Raw genomic sequence first — 20589 nt, 5'->3', positions numbered from 1 at the left:
AAATAAGAGTTAAACTTATTTACTTTACTTATATGAAGATTATAAACATATGAGATCATCCCTATCCCACCTCCAGGGATCACATATTAAGCAGTTCTAGAGAGAAGTATGCGGTTTACTGTACCTTGCATGGCAGTACTATCATGAGGAGTCCCATTGTTTTCTATTTCAATATCTGGAATCCCAGTATCTGAAAAAAAGTGACATTCAAGATTAAAGTACAATTCCATTTTTTTATGATTCCATTTAAAATGAAAACTATCAGTGAGCCAATTCTTTGGTCCTGTAGATAACATAAATCCTTGAGTGGGTTTTATTTTACATCTATTTGTTTGTTTGTTTGTTTGTTTGTTTGTTTATATTAGGAAGGAGGGTTATAAACTGTATCTGAATTCTACAATCAGACATAGATTTCCAGGCATATGGTAAATACTTTATTCATTTCATTCTCTAGAGATAAAACGTAGGGAAAATGTCTGTCCATAAAAATCCCCTCAGACTATCAGGTAACATGTCTTAACTGTGGAATAAGAAAAAGGTGGATGCAATTGCAGAAGTGTAAGTGCCCTATCCTTATGGTATTTTTTCTATTTGTAAGATGTGATAGATGATGAGATTATGCTAAGCACACATGAACACCAAAACATTGGACATGGTTTGTGGTCTTTATGTAGTATAGGCTCTAAGGGTAAAAGAATAAATAAATTATTTTTGAGGAAAAAAGACAAACTTGAGAAAAAGAAACAAGGAGTGAGATTTTTATTTTCAATTTTAAATATGAAATGTGATTATCTAAAAATTATACATATACATGAAGCACAGCTTAATATGGGAATTTCTGTGTATACACATTTGCTCAGACACCCTTGGGTAATGTGATAACAGATGTCAATATATCACCCAATGCTATCAAGGATTAATATGAGAAAAAAACAATTTGAATACAAGGTGCTCATCATGCTGTAGAAACAGCTGCTTTTCCTTTGTACTAGAGAGCATTGGAGTTAGAGTGGGGATCACTTATATGTGGATTTCGAATATGAAAAATAAGTCAAATTGTCTCAGAATTATAAATTAAGGAGCTCAAATAATAATACTTCACAGAATATTTGTCTCATTGGTGGTCAAAAATGTTATTTTTAAAACCTCGAATAAGCAAAGATGCTGGCTCCCACTGTCTAAAATGTCTCACTGTATGAAACATTAATGTATTATTATTTACCCTCTCTTTGTCTCAATGGAGCATGATTGTCATGAGCTAATAATAATCTAGCATTGTATATCTATTGATTGTGAGCACAATGATCCAAGATAGCCACAGTAAAAAAGGAATTAAACTTTTGGAAATGAAATAATATGATTGGACATTTGTACAAAATTCTTTATCAATTCATAGTATAGGACACTGAAGCAATACCCTTTTAGCTCATATGTATGTAATATGTGTGTATGGGGCATGTGTACATGTGTGTATAAAATTCTTAGGCTCAGCCTTGTTATACACATATATCAGTTAAATATATGAGCTGTCAGTGTAACAAGAAAGAAGAATCTGAATATTCTATGAGATAAGCCAATGCTGTAGGATTTCATAATTAGAAATGGAATCAGAAAAGTTTGGAATTAAGAGATTTCATGACAAAAGCACCTCTTCTTAAAGGATCTCCAAGGATTTACTTAGAGCACTCTTTTTAGACTAGGTGCTCCTTAAATCTTTAACACTGGTACAATCTGCATTAAAGGAACCAACATCATATCGCTCATTAAAAAGAGTATGCCAAACATCAGCATATTTTAATATGAATGGGACTATAACACTTACATCTTAAGTGCAGGGATGTTATCGGTATTACTTTTTCTACTGCAAAAGTAAGCAGAATTTCCTGTTATTCCTAAACTATCTGTATCTTCCAGAGTAAGGATTATTTTGATTTCGACAGATTTAATTAATGACCTAAATCACTTGGCCTCAAATTGATTTTTAATTATAGTCTTGAACAAAGACTTTCCCTTCTTTCCTTCCTTCCTTCCTTCCTTCCTTCCTTCCTTCCTTCCTTCCTTCCTTCCCTCCTTCCTTCCTTCTTTCCTTTCTTCCTTCCTTCTTTGCTTCCCTTTCTTCCTTCTCTCTTTTATAAATTGGGTTTTGCTTTATGTACCTTTAGTGTGAGAGTCCAAAGCAGCCATTACCTTTCAACATCCTCAGGCCATTGTCATTAGTAGTGGCTTGCTTAAGTGCTTGCTCCACTTGCTCCCTGCGCTTTGACTCAAATTCAAAGGCTTCCTGCAGTTTTCTCTTGGCTTTTTTCTCCTTCTTCAAGCGCTTTTGCATGGTAGCTAAAATGCGAAAAGATAAATAGTTTGCAAAGGCTTGTTCAAAGAAAAAGGATTGCCAATTTTGATGGATGATAAACCATAGATATTAATAAAGAGAGAGAAAGAGAGAGATAAATGTATCAATTGACATATGATTAGCTTCTTTTGGTTCCAGTTCTCATTAGTTCAACCAAAAGTGTTCAATCATACAACGGACTTCTTTTTGTTTTCACCTTTCCAGTGTGTATGCTCTATAACAGGGGTCCCCAACCCCCAGGCTGTGGACCAGTACCCATCTGTGGCCTGTTAAGAACTGGGATGAACAGCAGGAGGTGAGTGGTGGGTGACTGAGCAAAACTTCATCTGTATTTTCAGCTGCTCCCCAGTGCTAGCATCACCACCTCAACTTTACCTTAGATCATCAAATATTAGATTCTTATAAGAGCAATGGTCCCTGGTGACAAAACAGTTGGGGACTGCTGCTCTATAATACATACATTTGTATGGTGGTGATAGCTATGGTGGGAAATTGTTTTCTATTTTGACCGAAAAAATACATTTAATAATAGCATTAAATATTTTATAAATCTCTTAAGAAAGATATTATTCTTTAGGAAATTGCTATTTACATTTCAATAAATAAATGAATAAATGAATAAATAAATAAATAAATAAATAAATAAATAAATAAATTATTGGGTTGTAAAGCGTGGTGTAACTTTTAAAGTTACAGTTGCAATTGTTTATTTCTCTGACATGTTACCAATTAAATTATAAGGGCATCTGTCTATCTTTCTATCTATCCATCCATCCATCCATCCATTTTTAAAGAGAATAACTTTCGACAATGATTATATTAAGCAACCTGTAAAAGCACAATAGCATTTTTTTTGTAAGTAAAAATGACAGTGAAGAGCTAGAGAACAACTATACCTCAACTCTTAAGGCTTTATGTTGTAGAAACCGAGAAGAAAACATCATTTAATGTGAACCTCAGAAAGGAATTTATCTGCTGAAATGGACTTCACATAGTCAGTCAACCAATGGCCTACATTTTATGGGTAATAATTGCTTAGCAGCCATTTGCTGATAGGGGCTTTTCACGGAAGAACTTCAGACTGAACTCTCTGCTTCCCACAAAAGCCCTGCTTGTTTACTTACACTCTCTGAGTCTGGTCAACCACTACAGAGAAACTATGGTTTCCTCTTTCTACCAATTGACTGAGACCTGCTCCATCCAATTTGGATAACATATTTACATAAAATGAATCTAATTGAGAACCTGTGCGGAACATTTACTATAAATTATGGCATCCCCTTTGTCTAGGAGAAACACAACTTAAGATTCTTTCTGAATCTCCTGGGCTGCATCTCTTTTTGCTCAGATAAATATTAGCATTATATACATACATACACACATACATATATACATATATACATATATACATACATACACACATATACATATACACACATGTATATATATGTATATATACATGTATATATACATATATATATAAAATTACAGTATAGAATTACTATTGGTTTATAATATTTTAATTAGAAAATTCAGATGCATTAATGTATGATTGTTTCTAAATTCTGAAACCCTGAAATCTGTGATAATTTCTCAAATATACTGGATCGTGGTTCATAACCTGATTTTAAACAGATCGACCTTCACATTTTTCCTAAAACAGTTTTTAAAAATTAAGATATTGACATTACGGCAATAGAACTTTCAAGGAACATTAAGTAAATTTGTAAATTATATGACATTCTAAATGTTAAAATTATTTATATAAATTGATATATTTTTATTGAACTAAATATGATGCTAATTTGAGTTTCAGTTGTATTTATCTCACAGTTCAATGTCTTTTCATATAAATGACCTTTAGAAACTTGAAGAGAGTCAGTTATCCAGGTAAATTTATGTTCACCTGAGACAAAATTCAGAGATATAAGGTAATAACAAAACGGAAATCTTGGAACAAAAACATTGAGAATGTATGATTTCGGTTATTTCTGATGAAAGGCTGTAAGTAAGGTTGAAAATAAAAATATTTTACTATTGTAGTTATACATTCAGATAAAACATTTAACACATTAATTAGACCAAAAATATAAATTTGTTCAAATTAATGTGTAACATAATGTCCTTGTAATACAAAATTTTGCTTCCAGTAAAATTATTGGTTCAAAAATATTCTACTGCTTATTTGTTGATTCCCTTGAAATGTATGATTCTATATATTGTAAATAATTTCACAGGATGTTGCATTTAAATTATATAAACAAATAATAAGTATCATTTATTGAGGACCTACTATGAACTGAACATTTTTGGAGGGTACAGCTCATTTAAGCCTTGCAACAAATCAGCAAATAAAATGCTATTATTTCCATTTTATAGATGAGAAAACTGAGTTCTTGAGAGGTCAATTAATTTATGCAAGATTACACAGTTAGTAATTTTCATAGACCAAGGGCCAAATATCACATTTAAATATAGTTGTTTCAAAGCCTGAGGACCATATAGTTGGTCAAGGACCAAGGCAAGTGACCTCCGAGTTCTCTTGTAGTTCTACCATTCTATGATGCTCAGTATTTAATCTGCAAAGAGTGTTATTCTGTATGTGTATTTGTGTTTAATTTTGGTTAACAATGAAAAGGCAGTTCAATGGAATGTTTACTTTGAGTGTAAAACATTGCTTCCTTAAGTTGGAGAAAAAAGATAAGACATAGGGATTCTTAATATATTTTTTACAGTTGTATACATGTTCTTTATATATGTATATTTATTATTACTATTGCTTCTATACACTTGGAATGATGTTATTTTATAACAATAGTATCAATGTTTCCCCTTTTCTTTTCAAGCATGACTTCATGTAGTGTTCACCCTTTGTCATAAAATGTTGGGTGTACTATATATGAGGTATTTAGGAAACTAGAAAGGAATTTAAGTGATCATCTAGTTCAACTATTGTAATTGATGACAATACTGAGATTCATAGAGATGAAGTAGTTTCTCTAAATCAACAAGGATAAGTTTCCTATAATCATGTTAGCCGTTAGATATAAAATGTTAAAAACTGCATAGCGCATAGACAGTTGATATGCATTAGCTAGTAGTAGTAGAAGTAGGAGGAGTAGGAGTAGTAGTTGAGGTAGCAGTAGTAATAATGATAGTAGTAGTAGTAGTAGTAGTAGTAGTAGTAGAAATAGTAGTAGTAGTAGTAGTGGTGGTGGTGGTGGTATTAGTATATCTTAATAAATGCTAAATTTATAAAATACAAATACTCTACCATAAATTTGATAACAGATACAATATTATATCTACCATGTCTAGGACTTTTTAAAAAGACAGTAGATGTGATAGCAATTACAAAGATAAACCTGGAAGTTCTATGAGAAGCTAGTAAACATAATATGAGTGGATCCCTAAAAGTAATAAGCCAATTTTACTATATGCAGATTTTCACAAATCGGTTTGAGAATATTATATTTAACATATGACTAGTTGCTTATTTGGTATAAAATGTTTCCTTACTAAAGAAATGTTTTTATGATGTTAATCATAATAATCTATTTTGAATGCCAAATACCAGAAACAAGCTAATTTCTTCAAACTTTCAAAAGACAATTTAGCCTTTGCTTAGTAGTATTTATTGCTTTGGCAAGATAAGATCAAGAAGTTTAATTCCTTTTCAATGCAATGACTGATTTTCCATTTTGAACTGGATCAATGATTCTTAGACCCTAAGGAAAATATACAATAAGTTTTTACTTACTTAACACAAATTTCAGAGTATAAGATCTACTTTGGAATAGTGAAAAGTTAGTGGATTTAACTCAACTACAGTCGTTCTTCCTTGTTTAGGGAGGCATTATCTAGGTTGTAGATTTTCTCTCCCTTTCTTTGCCTCTCTTTCTCACTCTTACTCTTTTACTTAATTTTTGTTTTGTGATCCTTCCATAAAACAGTAAGCATAGAAGGGGGAAAAAGCTGAAATTCACAAGTCGTTTTTGCTTCTGCTTAGTGTTTTATGGTAAATGTAATAAAAAGGTGGAAATTATTGACTAAAGTGAAGTTTTTAATTTTCTTCTATTTTGATATGTACCAGTTTCATTACCTATATCTGTAAATAATCAATTATCCACCCATGGTTGGAAAGTTAATTCTATTTTTGAATAATATTTCTTTATTTTTTTTCCTTTTGTCTCCATCCCTACTTATACTACTCTAATTCAGTCCTCATCACCATTGCCTGGATGAGAGCAATCTCTTTCTAAAATTTCCTTGTTTCTAGTCTTACTCTAAGCCCCCTCTAACTTATTACCAACACTAGAGTGCTCTATTTAATTGAAATCAGACTAGATCACCCCTAACACTTATTTTGTAATACCTATACATGGCTAAATATATTCATAATTCAGCTTTACTCCCAACTTTCTGTATCATCCCCCACCAGTCACTTCATAAAACTTAAATCCACTGTAATAACAAACTATATATAGTTGCCCATGTATGACGTTTTTAGCCTCTATGCTTATGCTCACTGATACCTCTGTCAAGAATGTTCAAATAACTCAGATAGTCTCATAATCTTTCTTAGCCTACTGATTCTTCAAGATTCCGGTTCAGGTGCCAGCATCAGGAAGCCATCCTTAACCATCCATGCACTCACCCCCAAGTTGAACTACCTGCCCCATTTTCTATATAATCATATATATTGTGCATCATTGCTGTTGCCACTTTATCTTGAAATTAACTGGTTGGTTGTGCTAAACTTCTAAAATGTAAATCTCTCAAGGACAGGAATTGAGTTTTATTTATTTTATAACCCCAGAATCTACCACTGTTCTTGGTAAAAAGTATTTCATATATAAGGATTTGTTAGATTATCTATATCCAGATGTACTTTGTGAAATTGTGAGAATACTAAGACAATTCATATTTCCAAATCTGAAACTGAACTGAAGTGCAGATATAGTTCATTATTTTTTATTACAAGGAGAACTAGTATAAATATTTTACCTGTGGATTACACACAGTATTTGATTCTGAGCTTGTCATTTGTTTTCACTATTTCCAAGCTATCCATGAGAATATTTCTATTATTGTTGAAAATATCACCATTACAGTATTCACTTCACAATTGAAATTGTTAAACTTACTTCTGCTTTGAAGCTCAACTGCGAGTTGTCTTTCAAGGTTTTCTCTAATTTCTCTCTCTCTATAGAGCTCCATTCGCAGTTCCTTTTTTTCTTGTTGAATCTGCTTTTCCTGGATGCGAGCATTATCCAAAGCCACTTTCAGTAATCCCTGTCAAAGTATAGCAAATGACATGCAGTTCATCTTATCTGTTTTAGTTCTCAAATACAACATAATTTATGTAGGTGCTAATGTCTTTTATTACATTTATTTTGTTTATAGAAATATTGTTGACCTGAATGTTGGTCAACAGAGTTTCCACAGAGGACAGACTATCAGCAAAAATGAATGGTCCAGGGAATCCAGGAGGCAATGTCTGCCCAGGAGTCAGTTGGATTTTGTCCAATGGTGACCTCATCATTGTTATTTGAACTGGTACCTCTTCTGCAAGAAACAAAATTAACATCAGAAGGTTCACATATTAACAGTTCAAAATGTTCACTATGTTTCTTTCATCTCTAATGGCATCTACAGAGATTTGTTTCTATACTAAATGATGAAAACTCATAATTGGAAGTCATATCTATTCTCCAGCTGCCTCTAAAGTCTCAAAATACATTTTCAGTAAAAATTCAGTTCTTGGTCTATGGACATGCTGCCCTGAACAAGCTAAGCAGGGTCAGGCCTGGTTGGTAGTTGGATGGGAGACCATATAGGAAGACCAGGCTTTGTAGGCATAAAACAATAAATAAAAATAAGGGATTATAAACTGACAAGGTCCTTGCAGTCTGTGAGGTCAACCAAGGGTTGCTTCACCTTAAAAAAAATCAGTGACATAAAAAGACTAAACTTTGGGTGGTGAGCACACAATTCAATATACTTATAATGTATTATAGAACTGTATGCTTGAAACTTATACTATCTTATTAACCAATGTCATCCCAATAAATTTAATTTTAAAAAAATCAGCAAAAATGAAGCAACATTTACTGCTAAAGAGGTATTAAATTTGGAGGAAAAAGTTTAAGATATGTTTATGAATACTTATAAATTAAATAATCAGATAACTTCTTGATAGAGCATAAATTGCTTTTTATTTTTTCCTCTTTAAATCTTTCATCTCTCTCTCTCTCTCTCTTCTCTCTCTCTCTCTCTCTCTCTCTCTCTCTCTCTCTCTCTCTCTCTCTCTCTCTCTCTCATCTATCTCTATTCTTTTTAACAATTTTATTGAGGTGTAATTTAAATATAATAAAATTCACCTACTTTAAATGTATGCTTCAATTATTTTCAGTAATTTCATAGAATTGTGCAAACATCACCACAAATCCACTTAGGAATACCTCAAATCACTCCTAATATACTCCTCATAATCATTTACAGTTAATCTTCTTTCCTGTCCCCTAAACCTAGCAACCACAAATCTATTTTCTGTTTCTACTGAATTGCCTTTTCTCAATATTTTACATAAGCATGATCATATAATATATGGTCTTTTGTGAATGGCTTCTTACTCTTAGCATAAAGTTTTTGAGGTTCATCCATATAGAATGCATCAGTGTTTTTTTTTTCTTTACTGCTGAAAAAGTATTCCATTTCATGGATATATTGTTTTTTGTATAATCTTTCACAAGTTGGTGGGAATCTGGATTGATTATATTGTTACCTTTTATTGTGAATAATATTCCCAATGAAAAAATATTGCTCGTGTTGTGAAAACATAAGTGGTATCATTTCCCCCCTTTTATTTTAGTGTTAACTTCTCTCACATTTTTTTTAAAATGAGATTCTCTCTTAGCTTCAGATAAAGAGACAAAAATAGAATTTTTTCTAATAAAATGTTTCAAATTTGTTTTTTACAGATATATCAATTACAAAAGGAATCTATTCTTACTTTGAGAAGCTAAACACTTGGCTATATGCTTGAATTCTGGTTGAAAATCATTTATGTGCGATGTATAAACCATATAGCAAAGTTTCCTCTGCAATTAGGAATTGGGGCTTTTTTGACATGTGTAAAAATAAACTGCTACAAAGAAGTACCCTTGATGTAGCAATACAAGCCCTGGTGTTTTCAAATGGCTTCAATAGCACTGCATGATGTGGTGAATCATAGCTGCTCAAACAAAATTACTTTACTCAACACAGTCTCTTTATTTTAGTAACTAGGCACAAATAAAGTTTGAAAAAATATACTTTTCTTTGGTCAGAAAATTTTTCAGTGAGTCCATACTTTATGAGAATAATTCAAAAAACATTTAAAATACTAATCGGAATCTATATCTAAGCAATTTTCAAATGGTTGAGAAACAAAAATCTAGCTATTGGTTCTGGTTCCTGCAGGAATAGGAATATGGATTTGTCATACACTTAGACCTCATTTTTCAGTTGCAAGCATCCTATATATATAGTGTGCAGAGTCTTGAACCCCATTGATTTCACAGTCATCATGGTTTGTTGTGAGATTTCTTGTGTGGGAATCTGTGATATAGAATTATGGAAACATTCTGTGAGATGAGATAGTCTTATCTCTGAATAAAATGCTCTTCACATAAATCACTTTTACAATTTTTAATTTTACAAAATCTACAGAGATAAAAAAATGCTAACAAATTATTTTAGAGAATTAAAATCATTTTCACCGATTATTTTCACTATATCATTCTATTATTTGAATCCAAAATGTTATAAAGAGAAGAATATTTGTTTATCTTAAAGATTTCAGTAGAGTGCACAAGCTAACATGTTAATTTCCTTCAGCACAAGAAGCCATAATGAACATATTCTCAGAAGTGTTTTTTAGTAAAACTTATAAATAATATTTTGATCATAAATGTATGATGCACATGCTTGTGTTTTCACAGCTTTCTTGTAAAATTAATACTAACCTCTTATAGAACATTTCTTTCTCCTTCCTTCCCTCCTCTGTGATCTATTTCAACTACAAGGTTTGAACATTTAAAATATTTCATAAAAAAACCTAAATTCTAAAATATGTCTTAGGCAACAGCTCTAATGTGTCTAAAGTGCATTCTTCAACAATTAACCAAGCAATATTATGCTTTATTTGATTTGTTTGAGGTCTATATTTAATTAGTATTTTGTCCTCTCCACATGAGTGCATTAAGTGAATAGAATGACTTCATAATGATCTATCAATATTAATAAAAACTAAAAAGGTTCTATACCTTTTTATTGATGTTTATAAATCTTAAAGTAAAAATTCATGTAGCCTGGAAAGATCTGTTTTTATAAAATGAACTGCTACAAGTTAGAATGTTGACTTCCTGCTGATTCAGAGATAATGTAATGTTTCCCCTGAATGAATATTTTGTATCAGGAGCAGAGTTTTAAAATTAATGGATTCCTTATTACATATCACCCTACAAACACATGTAACCTTAGTCATAATACTCTGAAGGGTATTTTACAAATACCTGAAAAAGAAAGAAATACATTCAGTATGCATAAAACAAAATTATAACTACATTATAATTGTCAGAAGTCTTCTATTTGGAGGTGAAAGACATGCCATTAAATTGGCTGAAAAGAAAATTACTATTGACTATGAAGACAGGTTACATGGTCTATCGTGTGTAATGTTGCTGTACAGTAGATTGAAGTTTCAAAATAGTATTACTCTTCTTTAAAGAGATAGAAACAGCTGAATTAGGTGCTGCTTGCTGCAGTGAGGATCAAATGCAAAAAGAATCATATTTCATCAGACCTAGTCAACACCAGGAAAATAAATAGAAATATAAAAGGTATGCAGGCAATGATTCATTTTGATAATCTGGCCCAAGAGAGACACATAGAGACAACACACAGATCTAAGCTTCTTTCAAAAGACAAATAGGACACAGAAGGTGAGAATTGGGATGACAGTGTAGCAGAGGTCACATCAATTTTCGGCAGCAGTTTTCACACAGATGAGATAACCCTGTACTCTATTTGGTCCGTTGTTCATATCCTACATGTCTCACAAACAATAAATTTCCTAGTCCGAGAAAAGCACAGTAAAGAAGTATTCTACTTATGACTTCTTATGATTAAGTTTCTGTGCTAACCAAACTTGCTTTTTCAGACCAAGGTCACATTGCATGTTATGGTCCGTAATAGCCAAAAACTAGCCAGTATGTATTATGTTTTGGTGTATAAGCATAGACACTGTCAAACCATCTATTTTTTTTCTGATTTAAATTGCATGTTACAAAAATGAATGATAAATATGTTAGGAATCTATTTCAATCTTGTAATAGGTGTTCACATTTGAATGACGTGCATTTTGCTCAGAGTTTGAATAAATACACTTTAGTGTCAGAATTTATTAGGTAGAGTTGAGAAAATCTAATTGGCAATGAAATTGAATATGAGCAAAAACTAGAAACATAGCTTGTCAGTTAAATAAGAGCATCTCTTTGTAATCCAGGGAGAAAACGTTTTGTTTTAAAGGCTGATGTTTAAAATATATATTAAAATCTTTAACAACACATATGACATGATGGTATAAATAACAAATAAAAATAGAACAACTGGTATCGAGCTGAGGACATGAGCAACCTCTTTATTTATTGAAGTAAAGTGTAGACTGTTTTTACTGAGCATGTTTGTTAAACCTGCCATACTTTGTAATAGCACTTGGGAATCCAATTAAAAAATAAACTCTTAATTTTAATTTCTTGCTTAGAGTCCAGATGAATAGATATAAAAGTTTACAAGAACTTTATTTGCTGAACAAAAAGATAAACTCACAGTAAATGCTCAGAATGAAAAAATGTGCCTAAAAATTAAAGTCAAGGCTGCTAGAGACTTTCTATATGACTCTAGTGCTTATTTTCCCACTTTTTCTGGGGTTATCTTTCATCTTTCCTCTAGGCTTTGAGGATTTTGAGACAGAAATAGAAACTGAACCTAGCTGACTCACTCAGCAGTAGAAAAATGCAGCCAATCACCAGTTCATTAGCTTTTATTCTGTAACAACTAAATTATATTTCATTATTTGATTTGAGAGATTTCCCCTAAATACAACTGCCCAAGGGACTCCCATTTGTTGGTGTCATTAAGATTATATTTGGCACCAGCAAGAAACCTACTTTCCTCTTCCAAACTGAGGAAGGGTAATAACTAAATGATCAACTTCTGTGTATTGATTTGACCTGCATGAATATAAGAAAGTATTCATGGTCTGAGTTAAACAGCGACTCAAGTGTTGCCATTATCGAATGTGAAAAAGAAAAACTCAATCTCTAAATTGTTACATTTCTTTAGGAAGACAAAATAATGCTGATAAATGAAAACACGAAGCTATTAGCAAATGAATGAATGGTCTCCAGCCTGATAAAGTAAGATGGAATACTTTAAAAAAAATCACGGCCCTTTTTTGTTCTGGATCCTTAGGAGATGACACATTATTTGGGGAGAAAAAAAGGTCAGCAAGTTACATAAGTGGACAATTAAGTGTGACATTACGTGGCATGGATCGTTAAGTGTCTCTAAGAGTTCAAAGAATGAGAGGTCACTGTGGTCTGGAGTAAGCACTCAAACTAACCTAGCTGGAAAGTATTCCAACTGTCCTTAGAATATAAGTTCCATGAAACTTACCCAGGTTATTAGGTATGCTAACAACAACAACGACAACAACAACAAAAGGTTCCTTGATCAAACTAGTATTGATAAAACTGGGTTAAACAATATTAAACAGTTTTTCTTAAAGCAAAGATTGCCAGATAAAATTACAGGGTGCCCAGTGAAATTTGAATTTTACATAAACATCAAATAATTTTTCCATATAAGCATACCCAAAACATTCCATGGGACATTCTTATACTAAAAATAATTCTTTGTTTATGTGAAATTCAAACTTCATCAGGCACACTATTTTCTTCTAAAATTTGCTAAATCTATTCATGCAGAACATTTCAGAGCCTTTAAAATACTAACGATAAATATTAACATATGTTACATGTTAATTTAGGCAGTTAAGAGCATAGTGATGAAGAGTGAAAAATGCTAGAGCCTGACAGTCTAAGTTTGAAAACTTGCTTGATGATTTGCAAGCCCCTGGGAAAATTATTTAACCTGTGCTGCAATTTTCTCATCTGTAAAGTCAGAATAATAATAATAATAATAATAATAATAATAATGATAATAATAATAATAATACCTAATCTTATAGGGCTATTATAAAGATCAATGAGCTACTACTTGCAAATACATAGAACAATGCCTGAACCACAGTAAATGCAATATAAGTGTTTGCTAAATACATTAAACAGTAATTTAAAATTTTCAGAAGTGGAATAGGAGAATATATTTGTCCACCTAAGCATCTATTAACACTTCCTGAAGCAATGTTGGAAGCATCCTTTTCTAGGGAATAATTGGATGAGCCTGATTTCACCCTAAATTAGTCTTTCTCAGTTATTGAAGGTCTGAGAAGACTTCTTAAGTCAAGATCAGTGGTTCTCAACTGGAGGTAATTTTCTAGCCTAGAGGACTTTTGGCGAGGGCTGGTAACACTTTCAACTGTCAAAATTGAGGAGGTAGGGTGTGTGCTACTAGCATACAGTAGTAGAGAACAGGGATGTCCTCACTTTCCCTGTCCCCAAAAGAATTATCTGGCCCAAGTGTCAACACTGGTCAAGAAATATTGTTCCAGAATTATAGAGAAATGGACGTTTTACTATATCTCCCTTTCTGCTCTGAACATCTACTAGACATTTTAATAAGTTTAACTTAATAAGACAATAAGGTGAACTTAATCATTTAGAACTAACACAGTATTTTACAAAGTATGTTTCAGAGTTCTGATGCATCTAATTCTGAGTCCCCCAAATTCAGGTTTTTTTTTTTTTTTTTGCTCAACTCTCAATCTAAATAGTGAAACCTGTACTGGACATCCTATTTAACATTTTAAACTGCACCCTGATTTCTACCCCCTTAACCTACTTTCTTTTTCCTATAAAATTTATCACCTTTTAATATATGATGTAATTATTTATTAACTATTTTTGGTACATATTTTATCTCACTACAGTACACTGTCCATGAGAGCAGAAATTTTTTTTCTGATTTTTGTTTTCCCACTGCTGTCTTCTAAGTATCTAGAATAGTAACTATCCTAGGTCCACGAAACGTTTAATGATTTCGGACATGTAGACTGGTAATCTGAAGGCTTGTGGTAAGATTACTATTAATCAAGTTGATACCATTATTGCTTCCTATTGAAAAAAACAAGATTGTATATGAGCATATAATTTTAAAAGTGTTTATATATATATATATATATATATATATATATATATATATATGAAAGGAAGAATGTGGGAATGGACGTAGAGAGTTTCTGGTCAACTCAGCTTTTCCAATAAAATCAGTGCTTACTATAGCTTACAAATACTGTGACAAAATGAAATTTTAATATCAGAAAAATAGTTGATATAGTTGTCATAGCATGCCTACTGTATATTATTGAACTTGTCCACATATCATAGAACTTTGAGCAAAACGCATTAAAGTATAAATCTTTCTGGCCCACACACATACTTTTCATCATCTTTGAGATCATGTATTATTGCATCAAAGATAATAGACTATTTTCTAGTCTAGGAGCAAAAAAAGGCTGAGGATCCAGAATATAAATAAGTTTCATACAGAGACCATAATTTGATCTAAAACCTGCAAATCAGACAAGGATTTGTAATATAAACAACCAAGTAACTCCAGAGGCATGTACAAGTCTCTTCTCCAGAAAATCAGCCTGGCTACTTCCTAAAAAAAGTGGTACAGAGGAGAATATTAAATGAGTGAGGAGTAATAATGTAACAGTCTGCCTCAGAAACTGGAAAACAAAAGGCAGGAGTGAGCACAAAGATAAAAGTGGGAAAGAAGCTGATGTTTAAAAGAGATGTGTTTAGGAAAGATAGTGGGAGGAAGACACACATTTCTATCAATTAGCTGACCCTTCCAGGTGATAATGCTTTGTTACCATGGCTTATATGTAAAACGGCCTCAGAGTTCCAATATAACCCTGCTTTTAAACTTCTTACGGGCTCAGTCATCTGGCTGACTGAAGAGGCTGTAAAGCAGATTTTTCATTTTGTTACCCTGCCAGAAAATATGCAATCCATTCCATTAACTAGGGAAGAAACCCCTCTTCTTAATCTGGCTCTAAGCAGGAAGTGAAATGTACTACACTGACATGACAATTCAGGTGCTAATTATTTTTTCTTTCAGTTTTTTTTAATCTTTTTTTATGATGACATTCTTTAATGAAATCCAGTACGTTTCAGGTGTACAATTCAATAGAAAGGCATATATAAATTTCACTGTGTGCTCACCAAACATAGTTAGATTTCTATCTGTCACTACATATTTGACCCCTTTTACTCCATCTCCCTCTCCCCTACCCCCACCCTGCTACACTCTGGTAACTACTACTCCATTGTCCATGTCCATGAGTCTCTGTTTGTTTGTTCCAATTGTATGTTGCTTTTAGGTTTAGATCCCACATATAAGTGATATCATGTGATTTTTAAATTTTCCCGTCTGGCTGATTTCACTTGGCATGATTATGTCAAGGTCCACCTATGTTGTCACAAATTGCAGTATTTCATCTTTTCTTATAGCTAAGTAATATTCCATTGTATATACGTGTCGCATCTTCTTTATCCAATCTATTATAGGACACTTTGGTTGCTTCCATTACCTGGCCACTGTGATTTATGCTGCTAAAACATTGGTGGGCAAATATCTTTTCGGATATGAGTTTTTAAGTCTTTGGGGTAAATATCCAGTAGAGGGATTGCTGGATCATATGGTAGATCAATTCTTAACTTTTTTGAGGAACCTCCATACTGTTATCCATACTGGCTGTAATAATTTGCAGTCCAACCAGTAGGGTATGAGGGATCCTTTTTCTCTGCATCCTCTCCAACATTTGTTGTTACTTGTTCTATTGATAACAGCTATTCTAACAGGTATGAAATGGTATCTTATTCTGGTTTTGATATGCAGTTCCCTAATAGCTGGTAATGTTAAGCATCTATTCTATGTTTGTTGGCCATTTGCGTGTCTTCTTGAAAGAAGCGTCTGTTCATTTTTAATTAGATTGTTTGTTTTCGTTGTCATTGAATTGCATGAGTTCCTTGTATATTTCAGATATTAGGCCCTTATTGAAGGCATTGATGCAATTATATTTTTCCATTCAGATGGTTGTCTCTTTACCTTGTTGATAGTTTCTTTTGCTGTGAGAAGCTTTTTAAATTCGATGTAGTCACATTCATTTCTTTTGGCTTTTATTTCCCTTGCTTTTGAGATCAAATTCATAAAATCTTCTTTAAGTCCAAGGTCCATGAGTTTAATTCTCATGTTTTCTTCTGTGCAATTTATTATTTCTGGTCTTATATTTAGGTCCCTAATTCCTTTTGAGTTAATTTTGTTGTGCTGGGAGAAACAACATTCTGCTTACATTCTTGTACAGCTAGCTTTCCAGTTTTCCCAGCAACATTTGTTGAAGAGACTTTCCTTGCTCCACTGTATGCTTTTGACTCCTTTGTCAAAAATAATTTGTGCCTGTAAATATGGGTTTAATTCTGGACTTTCGATTCTGTTCCACTGGACTGTATGTCTGTTTTTCTGCCAATATGTGCTGTCTTGATTATTGTCATTTTATAGTATGATTTGAAGTTAGTCAGAGTGATGCCTCCAGCCTCATTCTTTTTTTCTAAGAATGGATTTGGTGTTTCAGTCTTTTGTGCTTCGATACAAATCTGATGGTTTTTTTGTTGTATTCCTTTAAAAAAATGCTGATGGGATTTTGATGGGGATTGCATTAAATCTGTATAATGCTTTAGGTAATAAGATCACTTTAACTATGTTGATTCTTCCAATCCAAGAAAACGGAATATGTTTCTATTTCTTTGTATATTCTTCAATTTCGTCTAATAGGGTCTTATAGTTTTCATTATATAGGTCCTTCACATGTTTCGTTTGATATAGTCCTAGGTATTTTATTCTCTTTGTTGCAGTTGCAAAAGGAATTATTTTTTCCACTTATTTTTCTAATACTTCGTTATTAGAGTATGCTATGGATTTTTTAATGTTTATTTAATATCCAGAAAATTTATTGTATTTGTTTATGGTTTCTAGTAGTGTTCCTGTGAAGTATTAAGGTTTCCTGTATAGCACATCATGCCATCTGTAAATAGCGACAGTTTGACTACTTTGTTTCCTATTTGGTTGCTTTTATATCTTTCTCTTGCCATATTTCACTCACTAAGACCTCCAATATTATATTGAATAACAGTGGCAATAGTGGACAGCCTTGCTTGTTCATGATCTTAAAGGGAAGGCTTTTAGTTTTTCACAATTAAGTATAAGGTTGACTGAGATTTCATCATATATGGTTTCATTATGTTAAGGTACTTTTTTTCTGTACCAATTTTGTTAAGTGTTTTGATCATAAATGGATGCTGTACCTTGTCAAAGGCTTTTTCTGCATCTATTGATATGATCATATCATTGTTATTTTTAATTTGTATATGTGGTGTATCACAATAAAAGATTTGCATATGTTGAATCATCTCTATGCCCATGGAATGAAGTCCACTTGATTGTGGTGTATAATCTTTTCAATATGTTACTGTATACAGTTCGCTAGTATCTTATTTAGGATTTTTGCATCTGTGTTCATGAGCGATAATGGTCTGTAGTTTTCTTTTTTTGTATTACCTTTACCAGGTTTTAGTATCAGGGTAATACTGGCTTCGTGAAATGACTTGGGAAGTATTGCCTCCTGTTCAGTATTTTGGAAGAGTATGAAGAGAATAGGTATGAAATCTTTGAATATTTGGTAGAATTCACTAGTGGCATCATTGGTCCTGGATTTTTACTTTGAGGGAGGTTTATGATGATTGTTTGAATTTCCATACTGCTAATCAGTCTATTTAGATCCAATTCTTCATGATTCAGTCTAGGAAGGTTTTATCTCTCTAAGTATTGGTCCATTTCTTCTAGGTTATTAAATTTGGTGTTATATACTTTTTTCATAATATTTTTTTATGATCCTTTGTATTTCTGCGATATCAGCAGTAATTCCCCTTCTTTTGTCCCTGATTGTGTTGATTTGTTTCCTTTCTCTTTTTTCTTTAGTAAGTTTAGCCAGGGGTTTGTCGATTTTATTAACCTTCTCAAAGAACCAGCTCTTTGATTGGGTTTTGTAGGTTTTCCCTCTCGTTGTTCTTGTTTTATGTTATATACTTTTGTTCTGATACTTTGACATGTTGTTAGTATTACAAATATGTAAAGGATATATATATATATATATATATATATATATACACACACACACACACACACACACACACATTTTCTTCTGTGTGTGCCTTATCTTCATTCTCTTTTCTGTAACTGCTGTCTCAATTTGTCACTACGTATGCTGAACACTCATCTCTATTTTGCCATATCACAATTCTTATTTTTTAAGCTTATAATGTCATTTTCTTAATAATAGTTGCATTCCTCTGCTTCTATCTGCCTGCTAGTTGCTTTACTGTTTGTTATATATTTTTTGGCTATTTTGTTCAGATTAGCTGACCCCTTTCAGTATTTCTTATAATGCAGGCCTCATAGTGGAGAATTCCCTCAACTGTTGTATGTTTGAAAAGGTCTTTATTTCTCCCTCCTATCTAAAGGAGTGCTTTGCTGAATACATTATTCTTTGCTGGTAGTTCGTTTCATTTAATGGTTTGAAAATTTTATTCCACTACATTCTTGCTTGTAGGATTTGTGCTGAGATGTCTGACAGTAATCTAGTGAGTTTTCCTTCATAGATTATCATCTTCTTTTCCCTGGCTTCCCTGAGAATTCTGTCTTCGTCATTGATTTTTGATAATTTTAATACAATGTTTCTCGGAGAGGGCCTTTTTAGCTTGAAATAATTGGGTGTTCTTTTGGATTCTTGAATTCTAAGCTCTAGTTCATTCTTTAGATTTGGAAAATTCTCCTCAATTATTTGTCTGAAAATGCTTTCTAATCCCTGCTCTTTTTTCTTCCCTTTTGAGAATGTCCATTTTTCATATGTTACTTTTCCTGATGGTATCAGCTAGTTCTTGTATTTCTCTTTTATTATTTTTCATTCTTTGGTTTCTCTCTTTTCCCTTCCGATTTACTTCTATATTTCTGTCTTCAATATTGCTGATCCACTCCTCCATTTGGTCAAATCCATTTTCCAAGCCTGCTATTTCATTCTTGATCTCTTTCAGTGTGTTCTTGATCTCCAGAAGTTCTATTTGTTTTTTTAAGGGTTTCAGTCTCCTTGTTAAAAAACTTATTATGCTGATAGAGTTGTTTTTTTGATACCTGGAATTGCTGATATGTATTATTTTGAATCTCATTGAATTTTTCCAGAAGTACGAACCTGAATGCTCTGTCATTTTAAGTTGCATATTTCTATGTCTTTAAGCTTGTTTTCTGGAGAATTTTATTTTTCTTTCTAAGCTGCCTTCTCTCCTTGGTTGTTTATTGTGTTTAATGGACTATTTCTCCACAATGTCATTAGTGAAGGCGTATTCTGCTTTTTTTTTTTTTTTTTTTTACTTTTTCCAGAAAGAAAATTTATTATATAATGGTCTCTTTTTGGTCTGGTTCTAAGAAGGCATTTTTCTTTTGGTTTCCAGTAGGTGGTGTCTAAGCATCTTGGATCCCTGCTTTATAGTCTTTAAAATATGTTTTTTTTCCCCTTATAAACATTCAATCACAATTGGCATCCACAGTCTCAGTCTGTGTCAGTGTTATTGACAGTTTCAGCAACATTTGCTCTGATTCCCCTGAGCTTCGTGGTGTTTGGTGGTCTCGGAGGTAATGAGGGGAGGTTCCCTCTGGATTTGGGGATAGGGTTGTGGCTCAGTCTCACATTTTGCAACCTTGGCTGGTAATAATCAACTGTTGCTTCTCTGCGGTCCCCTCTTTACTATTATCTGCCCTGATCCCTGGGCATTGCCGCTGGTTGTGTGGAACTCACAGCTCTCCCAGGAATGGCTATTCAGGAAACCTGCCACATCTTCTTCCCTCCCCCTCCTCCTGCAAGGAGCTCTGGTTGCTAGAGGCAGCTTCTTTGT

At 32.7% G+C, this 20589-nt stretch overlaps 1 protein-coding gene across 11 annotated transcripts in view; it reads right to left on the bottom strand.

The window, feature by feature from the left end:
- DACH2 (dachshund family transcription factor 2) overlaps positions 1-20589 on the bottom strand; it is a 667650-nt gene that overhangs the window by 14821 nt on the left and 632240 nt on the right. For 3 of the 11 annotated variants that reach the window (XM_036226590.1, XM_036226593.1, XM_036226598.1), the window contains 4 exons: positions 7770-7918; positions 7498-7645; positions 2188-2334; positions 5-190 (listed from right to left, as the gene is read on the bottom strand). In XM_036226590.1, the coding sequence (XP_036082483.1) occupies positions 87-190; positions 2188-2334; positions 7498-7645; positions 7770-7918 (548 nt within the window). In that variant the 3' untranslated portion in view covers positions 5-86. Of the gene's footprint in view, positions 1-3; positions 191-2187; positions 2335-7497; positions 7646-7739; positions 7919-20589 lie in introns of those variants that run through there. The other 8 variants (XM_036226591.1, XM_036226595.1, XM_036226597.1 and 5 more) reach the window with 5 other exon arrangements.

The sequence above is a fragment of the Rousettus aegyptiacus genome, unplaced genomic scaffold, assembly GCF_014176215.1.
Source record: "Rousettus aegyptiacus isolate mRouAeg1 unplaced genomic scaffold, mRouAeg1.p scaffold_m13_p_9, whole genome shotgun sequence".
Taxonomy (NCBI): domain Eukaryota; kingdom Metazoa; phylum Chordata; class Mammalia; order Chiroptera; family Pteropodidae; genus Rousettus; species Rousettus aegyptiacus.
The sequence above is the reverse complement of the archived record's forward strand: the minus strand, read 5'-3'. Positions and strand labels throughout refer to the sequence as shown.